Genomic DNA, 25,291 nt, shown 5'->3' with positions numbered 1-25,291 from the left:
GATGGGTTTTTCACTGTGGTTAAGAGGTAAGTCACTATTTATTCCACCTAGTCAAGGCCTCAGAGCTGACACTTCTACAGAAAAAGCAGGACAGACAGGTTTGATTCTCCTGGTTCCCTTGAGCAGGAACTGAATGTTTCCCATCTAGGGGCATACGAGCAGAGAGGAAGGGGTCTGAGACCCACAGTGTGTCCTCAGTTACCACTTCCACACGCTTGGCAGCCCGTGCTCCGAGTTCCTTTTCAACTGCGTTTCCCTTCAAGTTAACACTGTTTGCTTCCTCCGCTAGAGCATCCTGCCCCCTCCAGCGTAGCCCTGAGAAGGAGACCCAGCCCCCTGCCTTCCTGGCATGCAGAACTTAAAACAAGAGCTCTCTGCCATCGGACATCCTTACCATTTCCAGCTATTGAGTGTAATCAGGTGTGCCAGGATCTGATTTCAAAGCCAAAAGCAAAGGGGCTCGGAGGAATCCTCTCTCGGTTGCGCCAGTGGAAGACAAAGGGGTCTGAACAAACAGGATGCACTGAGAGCTGTAGAGAGCACTCCCCAGCAAGTGGGGTGGGCAGGATGCAGGGTTGGAATAGTTGACCTGTAAGCCTGGGTGTTGGCATGTGAGGCAGTCATGCCCAGGAGAAGCAAGGCAGGGCATGAACAGATGCTGATTCATCTGACAGCCTCTCTGGATGGTTCCTGGTAGACAGTCATGCTCTTCCAGGGCCCAGGGAGTTATATAATCTCCATCCGAATAGAAGATCCCGACTCTGGCCGTTCACCTTGCAGAGAATGCTGACATTTCTAGAAATCAGAGAAAACCCACTATGCCTTGTAGGGCAGATGAGCAGTACTCAGGAATCTACAAGCGAGTCAGAACTGATGCGCTGTGGAGCTGGAGAAGACCCACTGGTTGCACCCCAATGTCTGGGTCCTGATGGATCCATTTTTTTCTGTCCCTGTTTCTATCTCTTATCCCATACTCTGCTTGCTGGGCTTGGGAACCTACATCTAGTAAACTCTCCCGATCATTAACTGGATAAAGAGTTAAAAGTGATTCCAGAGAACACGACCCTTCTTGGGAGGCTATAGTCCAAGGGAAAATTTCAGTATTTCCTTTCTCTTTCTCACTGCCCTCATTTTTATATGGCAGGAATCGGAGATGAAAACAAATGTAACAAACCCGACTTGAAGGCAAACAAAGATCATCAAAGGCAACAAGAATAGGAAGCAGCTTACAGTGGGAAGAAAGTGCCCATCTAGACTGACCCCTCACTGATGGTGAAACTTAGTGGTGCTGCCCCAGTTCACCATCTTTCAGAGATAGCCTTGTTGGTGTTTTCAACAGGGGGTGCTTGGAGTATTGCCCACAGACACCTCTGACTGTTACAGTGCCTCGGGGAATGCTCCTGGCATTTTCTGGATGAGGCTGCAAGTACAAATGTCCTCCAGTACACAGGATAGTCACACAACCGAAGAACTACCCCCACCCTTTTTCTAATAGAGTGGTACTGGTGAAATTGGTCATTTTTTTTTTTTTTTTGAGACGGAGTCTCACTCTGTCGCCCAGGCTGGAGTGCAATGGCGTGACCTCAGCTCACTACAACCTCTGCCTCACAGGTTCAAGGGATTCTCCTGCCTCAGTCTCCTGAGTAGCTGGGATTACAGGCATGTGCCACCATGCCCAGATAATTTTTTTTTGTATTTTTAGTAGAGACGGGGTTTCACCATGTTGGCCAGGCTGGTCTCAAACTCCTGACCTCAACTGATCCGCCTCCCTCGGCCTCCCATAGTGCTGGGATTACAGGCGTGAGCCACTGCGTCCAGCCAGAATTGGTCATTTCTGACACTCAGCTGAACCTCGAGCTCCTCCAACCTGGAGCCTTTGAACATGAAACCTATAGAGAGAGTCTCTGAAAAGAATCCAATTCTAAAGGCCACTGTTGGTTCTAGATGAAATAAAAAGCACATAGAAAATGAAAACCCGCCTGACATCTATAGTTCATCAATTGCCTTTAGAGGCAACTCTTATACAAAGTCCAAAATTCCCAAGAGAAATTCTAACCTGGCATAAAGCATCGGGAGATTTATGGATATGCTTTCTCCCAGGGCTAGAGTTCTGGGAACTGGAGACTCAGAGGCTGCCTCTCGGCTTCTATAAAATAGGTCTGGGACATACATTAGGTTGTTTTGTCCCTATACAGTGTAAATAGCTGACGCGTGACACTTCAGCAATGGCTAAAAAATAAAATCCGAGCTAATCGTGGGTATATGGAAAGCACAACAAATGTGCAAGTTGCAAATGATTTCTATCTATGTAAAATGGCAACATGATTGGGGCTCTTCTTCAGTATTGCCAGGGTGGAAACTGAGTATGAGGTCCTTGGGGGAATTCTAACTACATGAAATTGACTAACTAGGGATGTTTTTTTCTTGGAGGGAGCAGGGAGAAACCAGCAGATACCATCCAGATTTTTCTTAAAAGGAGAGACTTGATGAATCCATCATTCTACTCATAAACAAATGCCTTTCACAAAGAATTTGAATTCTAGTGAGATTTTGAGCACAAAGCTGCAATGTCTTTGAGAACTTGATTTATGATTCAAGATGAACTGCAGCTAACTCTGGGGTCATTCAGCCGGGGGGATGGGAAGGGCAGACCCATTAATCAAAAGGTAGCAGGGGACCCCTCCAGGTGAGCCAAATGCACAAAGGGAGGAAGTGAGTCCAGGTGGAGAAAGAGACCCCTCCCCTCATCTCCGGTGTCGCTGGGAGACAGCTCTGCTTCAGGGAAGCTCGGAGGGATGGTCTAATGTACATTCTCTCAAAGAATCAGAGAGGCTGCAGCTTGTCTGAGAATAATTTAAATCCTGGCTCTGATCACGAGCTGTATGACATTAAGCAAGCTATCTAAATCTGAATCTTGGGCCCTTCCAAGATGGGGATAATGGTACTTGCCTCAGAGGGTTGTTACGGAAATAAGCAGGCATTTACTGAGTACCTAATACATGCCAGGCTTGGTATGAGGTCCTGGAGAGACAATGGTAGAAGGGTTGACAGTTTCATGAAATCACTTCTATAGTTCACTAGGCACAGACACTGCCTATCATTTGGTAGCTGCTCAACAAATGTTACTTCCCTTCCCCTTATAATCTGTACCACTGGGCACCTGCTATGTGCAAGCTATTGTGTAGGCCCTTGGACCTGACATCAAGTAGCAATTTGTAACTTCAAAACTGGTTTCGCACACGAGAACAAATGTCAGCAGTTTTTGCACTTGCTCGTAGAGAGATAGCAGGAGGGATTTTGAGCTCACAAATCCCTTCAGTTGTAGCAGCCCTTCTTTTATTGATGTTATATCCTGGACTTCTAAGAAAGATCCAACCTATTTATTGCAGGTCATTAATATACCTGACACTGCTCTAGGTGCTTAAGAAAAAACTCAATGAATAAATCAAAGACGGCTGCCCTCCAGGGCTTATATGGTAGCAGAGAAGACACAGAATGAAGGGTAAACATTGTGAGCTATTGATTATTTATTACCTTGTATAACGATAAGTGCTTTGGGAAAATATAAGTAGAGCAGGATGGGGGTAAGCAGAGCGGGTTGCAATTTTAAGTGGGTCAGTCTCATAGAGAAGGTGATATTTTAGCAAAAACTTAAAGGTGAGGGAGTCATCCATTATGTGAGGAAAGGAGGTGAGGGAGTCAGCTATGGTACTCTGGAGAAAAGGGTTCCAGCAAGGGTTCAGAAGTGCAAAGGCTCTAAGGTGAAAGCCTGCCTGTGAGAGGGTTCAGCTAGGAGGCAGTGTGGCTGCAACAGGTGAGCAAGCGAGGAGCTGTGAGAGCTCAGCGAGGAAGCAGGTGCCGCTGGAATCGGTGGGGCTTTCTAGGCCTGTGGAAGGACTCCACTTTCACTCTGAGTGAAAAAGGGTTACTTGAGAGTTTTGAGCAGACGAATGGCATGATCTGATTTATGTCTTAAAACTGGAGAGGAGGTCATAAACTCAGGCTTAGGCCTTCCATGAAGGTTGGAAAACCAATCATTTATCTACCCTGTCATCTTCACAGGCCCCCTGGCATGAAGATTAGGCAGATTATTTCTATTCCCATTTTACAAACTGGGGAATTGGGACTCAGGAAGGCTATAGGCATTCTCGGAGGGCCGAGTGCTGGAAGGTGGTAGGCTGGGGACTGAATTCTTGCAGTGCCCGCCCACTTGGACTAAGATGGGTTTCTGGACACTAGGAGCTGTCTGCTCCACAGTGTCCATGGGCTTTCATGCATCCTTGAGGATTGTTTTGGTGTAGAGAAAAGACCAACTGGGGCTACTTTGGTTTTTGAAATTAATATTTATTACATGTTGTTACATGTTGAAAAAACTCAGTTTTCTTTTAGGCTTTAAAGTGCATCTTATAAATCTTATTACATTCTAGTTATAAATTGTAAATGGTCAGTGACAGTTTGTGGATGATGTCCTCACATTTCAAAAGATCCTTCCTTACCTTATGCCTCAATAACGAACATGATGCGTTGCACCTAGTACATCCCACATCATATATCTCAGAGTCAATCACAACAGAAAGGAGGAGGAAGGGCGGCTGCGGGCCTGGGGTTGGGGTGCAACTTGGCCAGGCACTAATCCATGACCAGGGCTGGGGCTCCAGGCCTCAGGGTCTGTGGAGTGGGCTTACTGGCAGGCACTGGCCACTGGGCAGGGTGCCATAGGAAGGACATTGGAGAGGCATCCGAATGTAGGAAGAAAGGGAATGTTTTCCCTTTCTCTATCTCCTAGCTCCCTTTTTATCCATAACTCTGGAGAAAAATTTGTGACTACAAAGTTGTAGGCTGGTTTTGCTTCTACCATGTTAATGAGCAGAGGCTCCAGGGGCAGTTTGACAGTGTAAGGCCCCTCTGAGGAGGCCTCCCACTGCTTATCTCAGCCTTTTTCTAACTCCCCGCTCTCCCCTTGGCCTCTCCATGGTCCATCTTTCTCTCTGCTGTCCTTCCTGCAGTGTTCCTTCCTGCAGTGTTCCTCCCTGCCCCTCCCTTCTTTTGGCCTTGGGAGCTCTCCACCCTTCCCCTCCCAACGTTTTCCCTCCATACCCCACGCTCTTTGTTGCTGAATTCAAGGTTCTCAATACAATAAAGCTTTGATGATTTGCCCCAATTGAGAAGGAGTGTCAGCTTAAATTAACGTGGAGTCTGAATAATAGAATTTTAAAGCAAAGTTTAGTTGCTTTCATGTTGTTAAGACATCCTTTCCAGAGAGAAGAGTTAGCATTTAAATGCATTAATAGTTGATGTTGAGAAATGGGGCAATATGTCTCAGAGAATCTTTTCAAATAATCTACCAGAAACGAATCACTTATAATTAGCATATACTTTCTTTGAATAGGAGTGTTTCTGCCTTTAAAACCTTTCAATTTTAGTAACCAACATTTTTTAAATCACTGATTTTATCAGACTTCTCTCAGATCCACAAGTTTCAACCCCTGAGTTCTTCATGGCAGAGACATTTCCACATTGAAAGTCTCTCTAGAAATTTTTAATTTTCAATGACATAAGCAATACATGAATATATTCTCTTTGCAAAAAAATTGATACTTTAAAAATAAATTAAAATCACATAAATAATAAAATCATTTCTGTTATCCCATTTATATTACTTTCTTTAAGGTGCTAACAATGTATTCTCCATAACAAACCATTCTGCACAGAAGTCCCTTCTCCAGGGTCCTATCCAAAAGGCAACCATCCACACTTGATTGGATCTTACAAGTTTAAAAAATAAGTAGAGGCTGCGGAGTTACGGCTCTCAGCTTCCCAGTCTGTCTTTATTCTGCAATTCTCCCCACTTCTCTACCACATCTCTGTATGTTCCATTCACATATATCTGCCAGGAAAACTCACCAAGTGAAGCACATCTGCCAAGTGTAATAATTAGGAAATCTAGATAAGGGCATTTGGTTGTTCATTATATTATTTTCTTTACTTTTCTGAATGTTGAAATTTTTCATAATGAAAAAAGAAAGAAAAAGAAAAACTCACCAAATTCTAAGAACAACAAAACAGCAAATGACCCTGAGAAGAAAAAAGGACCGGTTCTAGTTACTGCTATTTTCCTCTTCCTACAGAGTCCCAGCCCTGCACTGGGAAAGGCTGTGCCTCATCTGTGGGAATAGGAACATAGAAATGCCTGGTGTATTTCTTAGCAATGTGTCCACTTTTTCAAGCTCTTTCACAGTTGTTCTTTTACTTGCACAACAAGCCTTTAGGGGGTAAAAAAGGCAAGTGGGTTTCCCCCATTTTACAGAAATGGTATTATTGGAAACCAAGAGATTTCATGATACTAGCTAATAATACCAGCTCACAGTTACTGCTTTCTTACTAGGCAGCAGGCATTGTTCTAGGTACTTACATGCATTAAATAATTTTAACCTTACAATAACTCTAAGAATTATATGCATAATTGCCTGAGATCACAAAGCTAGTAAGTGGTGGATTGCAGTATGAACCCAGGCAGTCTACTCATGAGCCTAAACTCACAAGCATCTATATCTTCATGTGATAACATTACAGATGCCTTTCTAGCATCCCAAGAGTCGAAATCTGGCAGCCTCCAGGGTGCATTCGGACTACAAAAGCATTCATTTGGCTTATACAATATTTTATAATTTTTGAATTTCAAGATTTAAAGAAAAATTTAATAAAAAAAAAAAAAGTTAGCCGGGCGTGGTGGCGTGTGCCTGTAATCCCAGCTACTTGGGAGGCTGAGGCAGGAGAATCGCTTGAACCTGGGAGGTGGAGGTTGTGGTGAGAAGAGATTGTGCCATTGCACTCCGCCTTGGGCAACAAGAGCGAAACTCCATCTCAAAAAATAAATAAATAAAATAAAAATAGTGAAAAAATTTATCTGAAAACCCAGATTTCTGGCTTCCCTTGTAAAATCCGACGTTCTGGCAACATGAGGCCAGCATCCCACAAGATAACAATTGGCTAGAGCTGAGACTGTGAAAGAGAAATTTTTCATGACAGTTGTTAAAGACTTTAAGTAAGACATTATTCAAGAAGGAACACTGCAATGGGGTTTTGCAGCCGTGGAGTGAGATGGGCTAAACTCCGAATACAACAAGGAAAAGTGGTAATGTGTAGCCAAAGAGCAGGGTGGATGTCAGTGGATGAAAAATTACTAAGAAGAAACACCAAGGCTAGGGGTATTCCGGCTAAACTGACATGGCAGGATTCTTACTGAAGGCAGGCAAGGGTGATAGGATATTAAGGGTGGGGGCTGAGGAATTTGATTAGGTACTGAGGGTGATCAAATACAAAGGGTGGGGAATTTTCACTCAATTGACTTAGCAGGATTCTTGCTAAAACTGGACTAAGCAAGCCAAGGACAGAGCCCAAGGTTGGGGCCTAGTCAGAAAGAGGACTCAGAGGAGCCTGACTCAAGTTTGGTCAGAATGAGAGTCTTTGTCAGTAACTGCTGCCCCTTTATATACGGTAGGCTCTCTCTAATCTGTCAGTCCCTACAACTGCCTATTATTGCACCTGGCCTCTTTTTGCAACTCTTTTTACCTGTCTGGCATGGACATTTGAGTTTGTAAGCCCTGTATTATTGAAAAAAAAAAAAAAAAAAAGACAAACCCTAAAGAAACAGAATGTAATTTCTGTCCTGGTGCCATCAACACACTGCCAAAGCCATTTATTCATTCGTCTTTCCATGTAATAAACATCCATTCATGTATCCATCCACCCACGTTTTCATTCTTCCTGTCTCATGCACCCTCCCCACCTAGCTTAGCAATTCTCAAACTGCATAGTCATACTTGCATTTCTTGGCCAGCATCTACTTTTTTCCCAATCAGATAAGAAGGGCAATATCAGAGGATAAGGGATGTTCTGTGAGGAAAACAGTTATGGTAGGTGTTATGAACTGAGCGGTGTCCCCTCAAAATTCATATGTGAAGTGCTAACCTCCAGTGAGATTGTATTTGGAGATACGGCCTTTAAAAGAAGGTAATTAATGAGCAGGCGTGGTGGCTCACACCTGTAATCCAACACTTTGAGAGGCCCAGTCAGGCAGATTACCTCTGGTCAGGAGTTCAAGACCAGCCTGGCTAACATTGCAAAACCCCATCTTTACTAAAAATACAAAAATTAACCAGGTGTGGTGGCACATGCTTGTAGTCCCAGCTACTCGGGAGGCTGAGGCAGGAGAATTGCTTGAACCTGGGAGGTGGAGACTGCAGTGAGTCAAGATTGTGCCACTGCACCCCAGCCTGGGCAACAGAGTGAGACTTAACTCAAAAAAAAAAAAAAAAAAAAAAGTAATGAATTGTACATCATGATCAGCAACCGAAAATAAAACAAAAGGATGTAATTAAGGTTAAACAAGGTCATAAATATGAGGTCCTAGCCTCATGGTGACCTCAAACCAAAAAATATACAATGGACACACAGAAAATAAAAAGCAAGAAGATACAGTTCTAATCCAATAGAACTAGTGTCTTTATAAGAAGTGAATGAGACACTAGGAGCTCACACACAGAGAACAAGCCATGTGAGAACACAGAGAGATGATGTCCACCTGCAAGCCAAGGGGAGAGGCCTCCGGAGAAACCAAACCTGCTGGAGCCTGGATTGCGGATTTCCAGTCTCCAGAGCTGTGAGAAAATACATTTCTGATCTTTAAGCCATGCAGTTTGTGGTATTCTTTTATGCAGCCTGAGCAGACGAATACAGCAAGGAACTGTTGTCCATGTGCCCTCTGCCTTTTCACTCCCTTTCACCCTCCCCACTTTCTCTGAACAGGCAGTCACCTAACATCCAAGGCCATGTGAATACGTACTAAGAGAAGGTGTTGGTAATCCCAGTTAAGAAGGTCTATGGTTTCTCCAGTGGTGTGACCGCACCATCAGGATGGGCTTTGAGGGTGGGAAAGGGATGAGGAGATGCCACTAAAGAATTCTACCAGCGAGATGAACTCAGGCCATCTCACTAAACCCTGTGTGCTTGAAATGGGGAGTTGATGCTTAAAGTTTACAGACTTTGGAGTTGAGATGTGGGCATGAAAAATATCAGCAAAACCCAAGGTGGCTTAAGGTTCATCCAGCTAGTTGGTTGGGTTTAACAAGCAGTTTTTGTCTGGAGATCCTGAGTCCAGCTTAAACAGTGAGGGTCAGAATAATCACTACAAAATTTGCTTCATTTTAAGCTTTCCTCCGGCTTTTCACCAGGTGTTCTAGTTAGAGAGGCTTATGTTATTGACACAAAGATAGGTGGTTGTTGATTAACTCCGGAGGGGCACAGAGAACTGGGAGAAAGCCAAACTGGCTTCTGCCTCATCTTTGTATCAACTTTCAAGCTGTTAGATTGGTAATGACTGTGGGGTTTGGACGATGGTGTTGGGATGAGAGGCTGGACAAACCCCATATAGGTTTCTGGGCCCCAGAGGACAGCCAGTGGCAATAGACTTAAACCTCCGATTCTAAATAGAATGGGCAGGGATCTGGAGGTGCTCCGGAGGAACTGACTAGAACCCCACGGTAGCAGGTTTGGAAAAACTATCATAGGCTCCTAGGGAAATGTTGCAATTCTAGTCACTAGATAAAAGTGTCAGTCACAGGACAAAGTTTGACCGATGATTTAATCACCTTTGACATACTCGGAGTTCAAGAAAGGGCAAGGAAACACAGACATTTAGACTAGCCTCTCCTTCACTCCTAGACTCACGTCCACTAAAAATAATATGGGCAGACTGAAATTTGAATGCATTTGGTTTGGGTTTGGCTTTTAGCCATCTGATGAGGTACAAAAGTAATAGTATCTAATGAATAAATGGTAAAGCATACTATCACAATTCAGTTTTCCCCCTAATCCTCTGGTTGATGCATGAATTCATATAAAGCACAATTTCTCTGACTCATTTGAAATAGGGCAACACCACACATGACTAGTCGTCCAAAAACCATCATGAAGATTTGTGAATAACTTCCAATAAAGAGCTTTGGGCACTAAGAACACAATTGGCAAAAACTTGATCCAAACCGAGTCATTCACTTGTGTTTTAAAATCTTAGTTTGAAAGTTATTTGGGACTTCTTAGTCAAGAATCTGTACTTTACAAGACCTGAGGGTGAGGGCTGGAGAAAGGCAAGGATCAGGGATAGGGACAAGGGATCCTTGCAGGGGACAGAGAAGACCTTGGGGGTTAATGGAGAGAGAATATCTTCCCCCTTGCTTGGTCAGGGTTCCTCAATAGAAGCTCCTCTTGCTTCTGCTGATGTCTGTTTTTTTGGGAAAAGGAAGTAACTCCAAAGACTGGTGGAAGGAGGAAAGGTAGCTGGGTCCCATGGTGGGAACACAATTTTCTTTAGCTGAGAGAGGGATTTTATTTTCATTCCTCTTTTCATTACACACCTTCCCCAATCTTCTGTATATTCTTAAATAAATCTCAACAGCTCTTCCTTCCCACTCAGTAGTCCTATACCTCTGTGACTGCGCACTTTAACAGGGTGAGAAGTAAGATCCTGGAGTCAGGGGCTGGAGGTGGGCAGTGAAAGGAGATGCCTAGGCTGTGAGGGTGTAAGGGGACCAGGTCTACAGTTATGAGCAAGAAGCAAGAGGGAATGAGTATGCTTGCAGTAGTCCAGTTAGAGGGTGTAAAGCATGCCCTGGAGTTCATCACTGTCTTGCCCTCTCACAGCCCCTCTAGGAAAAGCTGGCCTTCCCACACCTCCTGCTGCTTGGGCAGCCATGTTTTCAGCGACTTCCTTAGCCAACAAGGCTTTGGTTAGCTAGTGACCAATGATGTTGTCTGAGACAAAACACTAAGATAAGTCCGAGCTAATCAGATTCTCTCTTCAGAATTTTAACCAAGGAAAAAAGCCAATGGGAACTGAAGTTGAAAGGCTAAGAGAGAAACACAGGGTGAGCCATGTGCAAACTGAAGTTTTGAGTAAATAAACTATACGCAGGACAAAATCTGCTGGGAGAGTGAGAGTAGCCCTGGGCAGACATGTAAAGAAAAGCAGAGACCCCAGGATAATGAATTCCCAGGGCTGCCTCCCCTCCAGAAGGCTTTCCAATTCTGCACCACCTATATCCTTAACAGTATGTGTCCCCTTTTACCGGAGATAATTGAGACTCCTCTTCCCAATGAAAATAGCCCAACTGGGCCAGGCGCGGTGGCTCACGCCTGTAATCCTAGCACTTTGGGAGGCCAAGGCGGGTGGATCACGAGGTCAGGAGATCAAGACCGTCCTGGCTAACACAGTGAAACTCCGTCTCTACTAAAAATACAAAAAATTAGCCGGGCGTGGTGGCGGGCGCCTGTAGTCCCAGCTACTCGGGAGGCTGAGGCAGGAGAATAGCGTGAACCCGGGAGGCGGAGGTTGCAGTGAGCTGAGATCGCGCCACTGTACTCCAGCCTGGGCGACAGAGCAAAACTCTGTCTCAAAAAAAAAAAAAAAAAAAAGAAAAGAAAAGAAAAGAAAAAGAAAAAAAGAAAATAGCCCAACTGTAACTAAAAGTTTGTACAAGTTTCATGTAGGTAGGTTGAAAGCTGAATTATTGTCTGAAGACATTCGCTTTAGGGAGAGTGAGTGGGCTGGCTCTCAGCAAACATGGCCTACCACCACAGCTTACTTGGAAGCAGCTTGTGTACTTGAGATTAGGTTTTAGGCAGGAAATAGGGTGACCTAATTTCTCCTTTGTTCTTATCACCTCAGGGTATGCGAAGTCTATGTTTGAGACCTGAAGAAAGGAAGTCTTGGCATCTACAAAATACTGGTTTGGTCTGAGAAAGTTAAATCCCTGTTAAGTCACCAAAATCCAGGTCCACAAATCTCTCTGAGGAAAGCTTTAAAACATGATTTTTTCATTGGTTGAAAGGAGCAAAGAGGTGTGGTGGTCATGTTGGTTCACCAACAAGAACTGATGAATCATTTGTTATCTCCCATTTCAAGGCTCAGGAGGGCTAAACTGGAAGGAAAACCAAAAGCAGCTCTTGTCAATATGAGACCTCCTTCACCTCTTATGTCCTCAGCTTTGGAAATGCCCCCAGGCAAGGCTGCCATCAGCACTTGACTGAAAACACATGGAGGCAGCCCATTCAGAGCAGGAATTCATTACTGAAAGAATAATAAGGGAAAGTTTCTCTCTCTTGCAGGGAGAGCTGCTTTCTGGAAAAGTCACAGGGCTTTGAAGGAACGTGCATCATGTCTGGTAACAAGCAGCAGAATGGAAATGGAAGGGCACATTTCCAAAAGTCTTTTCACACAAGGCATGATGGTCTGGGGTCACTCAAACTAGTTGTTCTATCTTGAATGTGTCACTGAAATCAGGACATGGCTCCCTTGAACCCACTATCCCTTCCCAGAGTTACCTGTGTCTGAAAGCTCTAGAGGAAAAGTACCCAGAGTTAACTGGTCTTTCCTGGCTACCCCTCTATTTCAAAAGGTCACCTGTGGACTAAAATAGGCTGCAAAACTGTTTGGTCTTCCTTAACACTACCCCATAAATCTTTGATGTATGCCAGGTAATCTGAGGGAAAGGTATATACAAGCGTGAATATGGAAGAAGGAAACATTTGCAAGCCCACTGGGTATAGCTGTGCATGCCAAACATTACAGGTGTTCACCAATATCCAGTTCCCCTTTCCTTCAGAACATGGAGGAAGTGGTACCTTCCTGCCTCCTGGAAGGTAGGAGTGGCTGCATGGCTGCATGGCTGCATGGCCAGGAGAGTAGAAGGAATGTATATCATTTTTTGAGGGAAGGACTTAATTATCAGTGCTCAATCTCTCTCTCTTTCTTTCTTACTTTCTTCTCTCTCTCCCCCATCCACCTTTCCCTTCCCCTACTGTGGCAACTGTGGCAGTGCATGTTGAAGTGCAATATTGAGTCACACATGGAGAACTTGTCTGGAGAGTCTCAGACATGCGTGGATTTTGCAAGTCACTGAGATTTGGGGGGACTGTTTGATAGGGAACAAAACCAAACGTGTCCTGACTTATGTCTAGTGATTTATTGGTTTCCTCTCCTCCCAGATCTATTTGGAGTTTTGGAAAATATGTGTTCCATCTGAACCCTGCCCTCACCGAAATTCAGAAGTAGACAGTGTGTTTTCTCTCACACTTAGGATGTTTGGCTGAGAAGTGTGATGAGTGCCTTCCCTCCATTTGTGCAAAAGAAGCCTCTTTGAATTCTGGAGTGGAATGAAGAAAGTCCTTTCACAGCCACAGGATAAAAGTGATGGTGATGATATTGAAAATAAAACTTGGAAAAAATGACCCTTCCAAATGGTTCCAAGACCAGTTTTTAGGCTAGAATCAGATATTTTGCACTTCTCCTTGCCTTCACTCACTTTTCTCCCATTACCTAATCCTTATCCTCCCTTTCCAGAATTCTCATTTGGCAATCCTGGTTTTGCTGGACAAACTTTTACAACCCTGTCTCTGAGCAGTCATTTTGCTTTGTTCACAACACACAACCTAAAAGACATTATGCACAGAGTTCAAGGCTCTCTGGGTCAATCCAAAATGTTCACCCTGTAGGCTGACGGGGACCACACATTTCTGAATCTTCACCAGGACTGCAATACCTTAGTAGAATGGCCAGAAGGCTAGCAGGATTAGGGAGACAAAGTTGAACTTTGATACACACACACACACACCCCTAAAATATCTCTGAATTGCATCATTAATTACTTTCAGTAAAAGTAATTAATGATACAAAATGCCACACTAGCATCTCATGGGTGGTACCAGCTTGGCAGATTATCAGCTTACGGGGAAGAATACTACCTGTGTCCTTCTTTCTTGTGAACATTTCCTGGGGCAACTTCCCTGTGCATGTCTTCTGCTCCTTAAAAATGGTGACAGGAGAAGGCAGTGATGGAACCTCTACTATATTCTGAGCATCACTGCTCAGAGTAGAAGATCAAACTATTAGCATTGTTCCTGGTGATTATTTTATTTAGAAAATATTCACTGAGTTCTTTACTATTGTGTGTGTAGTATTATGCTGAGTACTTTAGTGAACTGAGGATGAATAAGAGTTGTGAACAGAAATATTACAGGGCAAGGGATGAAAGACAAAAGAGAGTAGAACTGCCTGAGTTCAAATCCACATTTCATCCTTTCTGGTGACAAACTGAACCTCTCCTGCTTCAGTTCCTCATCTGTAGAGAAGGAATAATACAAAATTCTACCTGTAAGATTACTAGAAGCATTAGAGAAGATTGTGTATGTAAAGTGTGTGTCAGACACGCAGCAAGTGCTCCATATCAGAGGCAATGCTTACGTCCTGTCCCTGCAGCATGGTTTGTGGTGAAGGCCTGGAGGGCCTTGGGCAGGAGAGTACTGTATTGGTTTGTCAAACACTGGGTATAGGGCACTTTCTTATTGTTTCTTGGGGTCAAAAAGGTAGTTTCAAGGAGGAGCCACTTAATTTTTGATATTTGGGATTAGGATATGTCTTCCTCTTGCTTTTTTCAGACACTTTTGAGTGATCCATTTTAATGTGTGAACAATGTAGCATTTTTTTTTCTTGGCAGACAATGGAGATGAAGAGAGAACAATTAGGAGTTGCAGAGAACAGACAGCATCTTGCTCAATGTAAGGGAGGAAAAGTAATATATTTTTCTCACCTATCTCAAGGTTCGTGGCTGAGAGCACTATAAGAAAACACAGATTAACAAGAGAAAAACATATACATTTACCTTTTTCTTGTTTTAAACTGAAAGTACCTACTAAGTGACTCAACCAAAACCAAAGAGCCTTTTATGACTTCACCATGGACTAAGAAGGGGTTCTCAAAAGAGAGTGCAGCCCTCCCAAATCCAGAACTATCCCCAAAGAGAGTCAAAAGAAATATACAAATAAACCCCCCAAGAGCTGGCAATACTTGGTAGGATAGCTGGAAATAGGGTGCAACCCACATTTCTGTCCAGCCGTATTCTTGAGTTCCCTCCCCTGAAGTTGGTTGGGGAACTCAAGACAGCTTGTATGCCCCAACAGGGAGAAAATCAAACCAAGTTATCAGGACAGAAATTGAGACAAACAAGGAAAGAGACAGCAGTCCCTGGGAGGGAAAGGATCAGTAACAAATGAGTACCTTAAAGCCAGATTTAGTCAGAGTCACCATATAGACATTTTTTTTTTTTTTTCCTGCTAATCTGAATTTGGGAAGGAAGGGGCAAGGAGAAATTTCTAATGTCTCTCTTGACCAAGCACTACAGACAGAGATCTGGGAGAGCTGACTTTGACAAGAATTCTAATTTTTCCAGCTTTTTGTCAGTTGCCTTAGGATCTCATCTGCAAGATCCAGAATGAGTGGGGTGTCTCAGTCACCCCATATTGGGCACCAGAAACTGTAGGGGAGAAAAAGTAATATCTTGCATGAACCCATTGCAAGGTTCATGGCCAAGGCCCCCATAACAAAAGACAGATTTACAAGAGAAGGCTGGGCTCACACCTGTAATCCCAGCACTTTGGGAGGCCGACGAGGGCAGATCTCCTGAGGACAGGAGTTCGAGACCAGCCTGGCCAACATGGTGAAACTCCATCTCTACTAAAAAAAAGTACAAAAGTTAACTGGGCATGGTGGCACATGCCTGTAATCCTGGCTACATGGGAGGCTGAGGCAGGAGAATTGCTTGAACCCGGGAGGCAGGGGTTGCAGTGGGCCAAGATCATGCCACTGCACTCCAACCTGGGTGACAGAGCAACACTCCATCTCAAACAACAATAATAGCAACAACAACAACAAGATTTACAAGAGAAAAGCATAAAAATTTATTTAACGTAAGTTTTATGTGACATGAGAACCTTTAGAAATGAAGACCTGGTTGGGCGCGGTGGCTCATGCCTGTAATCCCAGAACTTTAGGAGGCTGAGCTGGGAAGGTGGCTTAAGCCTGGAGGATCACTTGAGCCCAGGAGTTCAAGACCAGCCTGGGCAACACAGTAGAGACTCTGTCTCTACAAAAAATAAAAAATTAGCCAGGTGTGGTGATGCCCATCTGTGGTCCCAGCTACTTCGGAGGCTGAGGGTGGAGTATTGCTTGAGCCTGGGAGGTTGAGGCTGCAGTGAGCTGTGATTGCACTGCTGTACTCCAGACTGGGAGACAGAGTGAGACTCTGGCCAAAAAAAAAAAAAAAAAAAAGAAGAATAAGACCACCCTCAAACCAGGGAAATCTGTGTATTTTTATGCTTAAGTTTGATGAAGAGTAGACAGTCAGGCAGAAGTATGATTGGAGGACTAAAGAGTATGATCTAATGGGAATAAACTGGGGGAAATTTAGCAAGGCCTGTTTGTTCAGATTCTTCTCTGTCCCTGCGTCTTCAGAGATAAGGACATTCCTTTCCTCTGGGTAGAGAGTGAACACTTCAGGAATGAACATTTTACAACCTGCTTCAGGAGAGGAGGGGTGAGGGGAAGGTGACAACGGCCTTCCTGCCTCTGCTGTTTTTTCAAGGCCAAGGTGCTGGATTTTGGAGTAGTGTATCTTGAACCCCACCTCCAACTACTCAAATAGTCCCTTGATGTTTGAAATTAACCAATTCATGTCATAAGAATCCATAGGAAATGTACATTTCCTGATTAAATACGAAAACTCACCTTGGTTTTCACCAACATTCTATTGAACATCCCAAGTTCTCAAAATGTACCTCACTCAGAGAGAGACACATGATCACAGCCTGGGACATCTTCCTGCTCTGCCTCTTCCAGGTCTACCCAAATCCTTCTTGCCTTCCGATGCACAGCACACCAATACCTTCCCTGATTGACTCCAGCTGAATAAGATGCTCTTCCTATTGCCCTTGCTGCCCGAGGCTTGGATGTGATTGTGCTTTATATTATAGTTAATAGTTTGTAAGTCTTTTCCCATTCCTTGGAGTACATTTTTGGAGGGCAGGCACACACTGAGCTTTGTTTTCAAGCTTTACCTGAGCACTTGGTATGCGCTCAACAAATACTGAGTCGTTAAAGGACTCAGTCTTTCTTCATCAATCTTCATCAATCTGTACCTACTTGGTGCACAGCACTCTGTTGGGCACTCATAGGAGACATGAAATAGGATGAGACTTGATTCTAGCCCTCAATGCACTAAAAATCTCTGATGGAGGAGCAGGTACAAAGTGATTCTACAGAGGACAGCTTGAGGTCACTAACAACCTGGGTAAGATAGGTCACAAGGCCAAAGGCTGGAAAGATTTAATGCCTGGCTTTGAAGGGGCTAAAGCCCCCAGACCTTGCCCTGAACCCAGTCTGATGCTTCAATCAGAGCCTCATGGCAGTAGGAGTGTGTAGGCTGGGTGTTCTACTGGAAACGACTAAATTATCCTACGGGTCACCAATTGATTTATTTGCTAATTGACTGGCCCAGCTTTGGGCTTTAAATCTAAAGAAATCATTTCATCCTTTATTAAATACTGCATGAGTCTCAGTCTTTGTTCTGCAGGGCTATACACAATATACCAATGAAACTTGAATTTACACTACAATAGTTATGCCACTAATGACCTTCAAATGCCACTAATACCATACATGCTCCACTTCTCGGCTGGATCTGAACCTGTCAGTGAATTCTGAGCCCATCGACCTCCCTCTGACACAGAGTCGACCCCCTTGCCCATGCCCGCCCCCAGCCTCCCACATCATTCCATGATTTCATTTCTGAATCGGTTACTATTTGGAGACCCCAATTCCTTTACACCTACTCTTTTTATTTGGTAGACAATACTTTATTCGGAAATGTTCCCTCCTGTAATTACAAATCTTGTTAGTCATCCTCCTCCTCTCCCCAGGGGGATTGTGGGCTTTAATTAATTAATGTGGTTAAACCGCTTTGAGGTGCCTGGTTGAAAGGTGCTATATAAGTGCAAATTATTATTATGGCTGTTGACATCCCATGGCGGCAAAGCCCTCAGCCCTACACATCTAGAGACCTGAACAAAGGCTTCTTCATCTTCACCTTCCCTGCTAGGTCTGAAATCGCTAGCTCAATGGTTTAGGAGCAAATCTGTTACCATCTCGACAGCAATCAACTAATTAATCCCCATTATGTCAGCTTCCGTTTCCTTCTTCCAAGCAGTACGGTCCTGTTTTATTTCACAAATCACACCCCCATCAACTCTAGACAAAGGTCACAGTATCCCTATGGCCTCTGTTGGCCTAAAGGAAAAAAAAAAAAAGAGAAAGTTTGAAAAAAAAAAATTGTTATGAAATGCACTAACTTCCCACCAGCAACCTAAATGGAACTTTCCTCCAACAGCAGTCCTCTTTCATACCTATTGCCCACAGAGCCACTGGCCTTGCAAACCAGAGATCCAGAAACACAGCAGAAGTGTGGGTTAGGGTCCTGCAGCCCTGGCTTGACTAAGGATAGCTATAGACAAAAGGGGAGTGTCGCTGCACTGGGTGGGAAGAGGTCATCCACAGAAGCAAGCACCCCTCTTCAGCTTTCTCTATGACCCCCAAGTTTCCCCTGAGAAAGCCAGCTGCCGTCTGTAGCCAGGAAGCCCTCACAAAGGCAGGGGACCATGATTTAGATGTTTTGTGCTCTACCTAGCACACCACAGTCCTTAACAAATGCCCAATACTTCCACTATGATGGTAGCCATTGAAAGCAGCCCTGTGGGGGAGACTTGGCCTCGCATAGGGACGCGGCTGACCAAAACACTCCTTACAAGGTTGTGCCTCACACCCTTTGTTCCAGTGGATGTGGGCAAGCCTCAGGGGGTCATGTCTTCATCTGCCTTCATTTATCCTCCCTATTGAAGGGCTCCTTCAGGACATCGGTCAGCCTCTGTGGGAAATGATTTGGAGAGCAACAAAAGAACCTGGGCTCTCTGGGAGGCCTTCAGAATTCAGTAAACATCTGGACATAGAAGGCCAGGTTCTCAAGCAGTCTAGCTGGGGAGATGTCAAAAGAGAGAAAGAGCTGTGTCTGCAATGCAAGCCCTTAGTTCTGTGGCGACATTTGTTGTAGAAAGACACAGACACCCCAGTAGGTAGATAGGAAGATTTTTCAAAAGCTCCTCTATTTGTCGGGTTTTGTGAGTTCAGTGCACTGTTTGTCAGTTCTCATGGCATGTGTGAGGAAACAGAAGTTTCGCATGGCTGGCGAGCAGCATGTGATGGGTGTTCTGACTCTGTGTGCGCTATGAATAACCTGAGGTTGCATAAGCCTGTCCTGGTAGTTGCTGTTAAGCTGTCTGTTATCCTTGAAGTTTGTAAAGCCCTCATGGGTCAAGATGACTTACTGGATTCTCACCCACGAGCACATTTTAATTGACAAAAAAATTAAGCACTAAGTGGCGAAATGATTTACACTTCATCGGTGAAATTCAGGATCTGAACTCTTGACTCTCAACGTTCCCTTTATTGTTGAGTCAATCCATTTAGAACACATTAGTCAGCATGACTCAACATTCACTACTAATCAGCATTAGTGATGGAACTAATCAGCATTCCCCAGTGTCCCTGAATCTATCCTCAAATAGCAAAAGAAATTGGCTTCTGTCAAGAGACAATGGAATGCGGTTTTTGTCAGTATTCACAAGCTGAAATCCAGTCCAAGTCCCACATACTCTCAAGAACCTACCTCAGTCATCCTACTTGGAATAAGTCTATTCCCTTTATCCTTCTATATTCCACTGTTTGAACCTTGGTAATAGGTATCACAGTTGGCTTTTGATTAAACTTATTTAACTACATCTCTCCTAACTAGATTCTGGGCTACTAAAAGGAAGGGACCTTTTTTTTTTTTTCAGCCTTATATCCCTTGACCCCTGAGCACCATGCTTTGTGAACAATAGATGCTCAACAAATATTTGCTGAACTGAACTCACTGAAATGCAGCTTAAATCATATTCCAGAAAGAACATGAAGTTCTTTGGAAGAGACTTTCAAAGAAAATCAACAACCTGAATTGATTTAACATATTTTGGTACTGTTACCTGGCCATTTTTGCAAATGCAAATTGTTAACTCTGCAAAGATAGCCAAGTGGCTTCCAGGTTCTAAAAGAGAAATGTAAATCCAGTCTAACTATAGTCCAGGCCTTGGAATAAAGTTTTTCTCAATAATGTTATTCCAGCTGATATTTTGTTTCATTTTTTTTTAAAAAGTAGAGACAGGAAAAAACATTTTGGAAAAAAAAAAAGTGTTTGGTCTATCACTTTGGACCCAAGTTCATGCCCTGCCTTCTGCTATAAGCAATAGTAGCTCTCATTGAAGTTTCTTTCTTGGATACTGCATAAAAGCAAAACACATACTATAGTTCCTTCCTGAAGGAGATTCTGTTTTGGGTGGGCAGAACAAGATTTTTGGGTGCTGATCCTTGGTGAAGTGATACCCTTTCTCTTCTACTTTAGAGTCTGGAACCAAAGAGGGTCCTGATGGCACTTTTCAATACATACAATATTTATGCTGCATTTTAAGAGTATAACTCTATTATGCAACAAGCCCAGCCCTTACATCTGTACTATTGCACCTAATCTCTGCAACTGGGCTCCTCAGAAAGGGCTGTGTCACCAAATATTCATTTTCTTTTCTCATGATAACAGAAATCCCGAAATTTAGCTGGGTATATGGCCACCCAGATTAATGACTACATTTTTAGACTTTCTGATCATATATTTACAGACTGGCCAACATCATATAAACAGAAATAATGTGTATAACTTCTGGTTAATGTCCTTAAGGGATGGGGGATGCTTTCCCTCCCACCACCATTCTCTATCTCATGCACATCTTGCTACTGGGATGGAGGGCATGATGCTGAACCATTCTGGACCATGGTAATGGCAACATCCTAGGTGTGACAGAGCAAAAAGTCAATGGCCTGGGCTCTTCGATAGACATGTAGAGCTAAGCTGCCAAACCAGCTCTGGACTGCATTCCTCCTCGGCACCACATGAGGAAGCAGTACATCTCTATCATGTATACCACTGTTAGTTTAGGTTATAGTTACACCTGGCCAAATTTATAATCTAACTACACTCAGGGACTTCGTTGAAGGGTTATTGTATCAGTATGACCAATCCATTTTAGCTTAGAATTTCCAGATTCAAATTTCAGGACAGGCCTGAAGTATCTCAACAGAGGTTCATGAAGCCTGAGAGGTAAGTTGCCACAGGGGCTTCCATGATGGAAGATGAGAGGGCCCAAACCCACTTCGGATTTTCTAAAATCTTAGGAGCCCAGGCTGAGGGCTTAGAAAGGGCTACAAACCCAATTTTGAGGCAGTGAACATTACTTTACCTTTCTGGAACTCAGTTTCCTCAAGTGAGAATCAGGGTGATGGATGAGATTAAAAGCTCACTTTCTGGGAAGTATTATATAGTTAACTTTAGGGAAATGAAGAATTTTTTTAAGATAGAGAGAGATGGCGTTTTGCTCTGTCACTCAGGCTAGAGTGCAGTGCATCCCTAAAGAAGGCATGAGAAGACTGCCTACGGAAAGATGATAACAAACTTAACGATTATACGAGGCTGCAGAGAAATTGGTCTACTATCTCCAGAACGAGTATAAATTGGTAAAAGTCTTTGGAGAGCAATTTGGGAAGATATAGTAAAAATGGAAACGTGTAGACACTCTGACCAGCCATTCCATTTTTTATATATACCTAGTGAAACTCTCATACCTAAACATCAAGAAGCACAGGTAATAAAATTGTTACAAATAATCAAAATTTCCATAAGTAGGGGAGTGGGTAGCATGTGGTACATTCACACACTGAATGGATGTGGATATCTAAGGTGAAAGAATGTGACCTGTGTATCACGTGGCCTGTGTATCATGTGACCTGTGTATCATATGGCTATATTACAAAAACAGTGTTAAGCAACAAAAGCAAGTTGTGAAATCGTGTACAAGAAATCATTTATGCAAATTTCAGAATGCACTCAAAATCAATCATTATACTATGTGTGGATTCACATATATGTAGAAAAGTTTTTAAGAATGGAGTGGAAAGATGTAGACCAAACTCTGGAGAGTTTCCACTTTTGTGGAGGAATGTGGGATAAGGAGGGAATGGACCAGGAATAGGTACAAAGGAGTCCTAAAGTTTGTCAAGTTTCATTCCTGTAAATAAAAAAAAAAAATCTGAAACAAATGGGACAAAATTTTAGTATTTGTTTATTTGGGGTGTTAGATTCACCTGTTTTCTTTTATGATTTTCTGTACTGTTCTGTATTTAAAAATTTTTTTCATATATTATAAAATATTTCCAAATATTGTAAAATCTCTCTTCAAGGCTGATTGCCAGAAAAAAAAAAGTAAACAAAGCAGAGAGCCTGTGTGAGAAGATGTCATGGAGGGAGGGGATGTAAAGTGAATGTGCACAGGGGAGAAGAGAACTGAGCAGATACGAGTCCTTCCTCTCCTTTCTCATCTCCCTGGGAGGTCCCACACTAAGAGGCAGGCAGAAGCAGCAAAGGACAGCGCCTTGGCCTAGACAAACTTTCCGAGGCTGCAGTGGCACCTGGCAGGCTGGGGACAATGTGACAGGCCTGTTTTGCCTTCTTCTCCATGACCTCTGGGAGAGGAGTTCACTCTCTTTGCTCCACTGAGTTCCAGGGCTCTTTGCCCAGGCTCCTACAAGAATGCCAGGCTGTGCCAGGTGCAGAGGTGGTATTTACCATGCAGACACCTCTGTACCTGGATGGAAATAAATTGAGAATCTTCTGGGTCACTTTGAGTCCAGCAGCATAAAACATTTTGATAGGTTACTGATTCAAACTGAAATCTGATGAACTCAAGTGGTGGTATTTGGGGGGAAATTTTTGTCAATAAATCATCCAGCTGGCTCAGTGACTAAAAAAATGGGGTGGGAAAACTTAACGCAAGTTTGTGACAAGGGAACAAACAGAAGAGATTAATGCCTTTCCTGATACATTTCAAAAGGTGATCAAACTGTTCTTGATTGCAAAAGCAAAGCAAGAAAGATGAGGCACATAGCTTTCCAGCTCTAAAAAAGATCGCTGTTGCTTTGTTTTCTGTTTTCTTCTGCCACCCTATGCCAAGTGGTTGGAGATATGGGAAACTAATTTCATCTCCAGCACATTCTCCGGACCTGTCTCAGGGTGCCCTGGTCTCCCCAGCTCCCGCTCATTCAAACCTACACTAATAGACGACAGCCCCAGGATCCAAATTAAACCTGTCATACCTGACTTTGATTTTGCAAAAATGATATAAAAAACACACTTCTGTCTTACTGAGGAACTAAGCCACTATCTTCTGTCCTGTTCCAAACAACCTGGCTTTTCTTTTACAAATCCTCCCCAGATCCCTGAGGAAAGGAGTAACGGGGAGGCTGTGCTAGATCAACCCTTCATTCCCCTGGACCTCCCCTTCCTTAGGTTCTGTTTCACCAAGTCCGCAGGTGTTTGTGCCTATGAGCCCCTGAAAACTAGGAGGGCTCCCGGAGAGCTGGGACCTGGGTTTTCCTCTAGGCCTCCTGCAGTGCCAGCAACACAGCCCAGCTGCTTTCAGTGACAGAATCTTTATTCTTGGCCTTGAGTCCCAGCTGTGTTCTGGGTGGCACAACATTTGGGGCTTGCTAAGGGAACAAAGGACATGACCAGAGGAGACGTGGGTCAACCTGGAGCTCACTGTAAACTCCCTTTCCTTTCTGCTGCCAGGTGCTTCTGTGGGCACACACCATTAAAGCTGATTCCCAGAACCAACTCCTGCTCTTACCTCTCCACTAGGCCCCAGCACACTTGAGCATCACTCTAAGAGGCTAGCCAAACTGCTGAGCTTTTTCACTTAGTGGGCACTGAGACTTGCATGGTGAACTATGGGGACCAAAGGAAAAATGGATTCATGAGATCCCCTCCTACCCCCACATTTCCCACTTCATTGCACAGAGAGGCTCAACTCTCTCTCTGCCTGGGATCTCAGAGTCCAAACCCTCAGAAAACTGGTGGCTGTGAGCTCCCTCTCCTTTGGGGCCTAAGTATTTCCAGCATCCAGAGGCCAGGATCCCAGACAAACGCTGCACAGACAAAGGAGATGCAAACAGGATGGTATTACCATGTTAATGGCCTGAGTTGAGGCCTCCTGAAGATGCTGGGAGGAGGGGGGTTCTTTCATTTACTTTTTTTCTTCCTTTTTTTTTTTTTTTTTTTTGCAAAAGGAGAATAGTTCCGCTTTCTATTTTACTACAACAATAGCATGGACCGGCTCCTTCAAGTGTTTCAAAAAGCAGCCTGAGAAATCTCTAACCAGCCCCTCAGTCTCTCCAGCCTGCCGCTTTATTGTCCTTCCCATCCCAGTGAACAAAGGGGAGGGAAGGGTAGAAGTCCCCCAGTTGCTGACTGTTCTCAGCATCCTAATCCTTGAGAACCGGTGAGGGAAATGGCCTGTGGAGCTGGTAAATCGAATTCTGCCCTCACCTTTTATTCCCTCCCTCTGCTTGAGCACTCAGGAGTTCTTCAGGTATTATAAAATCTCCGGGCTAGCAGGCCAGTAGGCATCTTGGGGCTTGCTAAGGGATAAAAGGCACTGAGGGATCATTCCCTACCCCCACGGGTAGCTGGTGTGGTTGGCTTGTTTCCACCATCCAGGTGGCTCTATTGAAGACCGAATGTCGGCCACAGCGGCTGGCGGCCTCCCTTCTAGTTGGCAGCACAGGAGCTGCCCTGTCTGTCTCTAAGTCCCTGGACATGGGCTGCACATCCCACCCAGAGCTCCAGGTGCCAACCTCCACACCAACTCGGGGCTCACCTGCCAGTGCAGCTCCTCATGTAAGAAAAGCTACTTGGCTTTGACTGATGGTACCTGTCCAAGTTTTCCACCCAGGGACCAAGGGTTTCTTTGCTTTAAACCTGGGGAATCGTGCAGGTGTCTTTTAGTTTGGTCATCTGGTAAGAAGGGGGAAAAATTAGCTTTGATGTTGCAGTATGTGGAGATCTCAAGGGTACAACTGGGCTGAGCTAAGGGAATGATGAGTACATCCTCTCCTAGGAGGATCGGACAAAGCTGATGTGACAAGGCTGTTAGAGATCCCGCAGGATGGTTACAACAATCCACGTGAGAAAAACATTTTATGCTGCGGCCCCCACACAAACTCATAACGTGTGTGGACATTCACAAACACACAATCACACAAGAAATATTTTATGAAATGAAATAATATGTGTGATATAATCTGATATTTTTTCTTCACTCTTTCTTCTGTCTTCTCTCTCTGTTTTCAAATGCTGGTTGTGATTCATCAATTTCACTTCATGACCCACCAATGGGTTGCGACAGTTTTCAAAGTCTTGAATCAAGGTTA

General features: G+C 43.9%; 1 protein-coding gene across 7 annotated transcripts in view; it reads right to left on the bottom strand.

Moving 5' to 3' along the window:
- Nucleotides 1-25,291, bottom strand: part of RAD51B (RAD51 paralog B) — a 909,884-nt gene that overhangs the window by 237,132 nt on the left and 647,461 nt on the right. Inside the window, exon 11 of one of the 7 annotated variants that reach the window (XM_055362179.2) lies at nucleotides 6,042-6,164. The exons of the other annotated variants lie outside the window; for them this stretch is intronic. Within the exon in view, the coding sequence (XP_055218154.1) occupies nucleotides 6,109-6,164 (56 nt within the window). The 3' untranslated portion in view covers nucleotides 6,042-6,108. Of the gene's footprint in view, nucleotides 1-6,041; nucleotides 6,165-25,291 lie in introns of those variants that run through there. 7 annotated transcript variants of the gene reach the window in all.

Source organism: Gorilla gorilla, chromosome 15, assembly GCF_029281585.2.
Source record: "Gorilla gorilla gorilla isolate KB3781 chromosome 15, NHGRI_mGorGor1-v2.1_pri, whole genome shotgun sequence".
Classification (NCBI taxonomy): Eukaryota; Metazoa; Chordata; class Mammalia; order Primates; family Hominidae; genus Gorilla; species Gorilla gorilla.
This window is presented reverse-complemented; position numbering and strand designations above follow the sequence as displayed.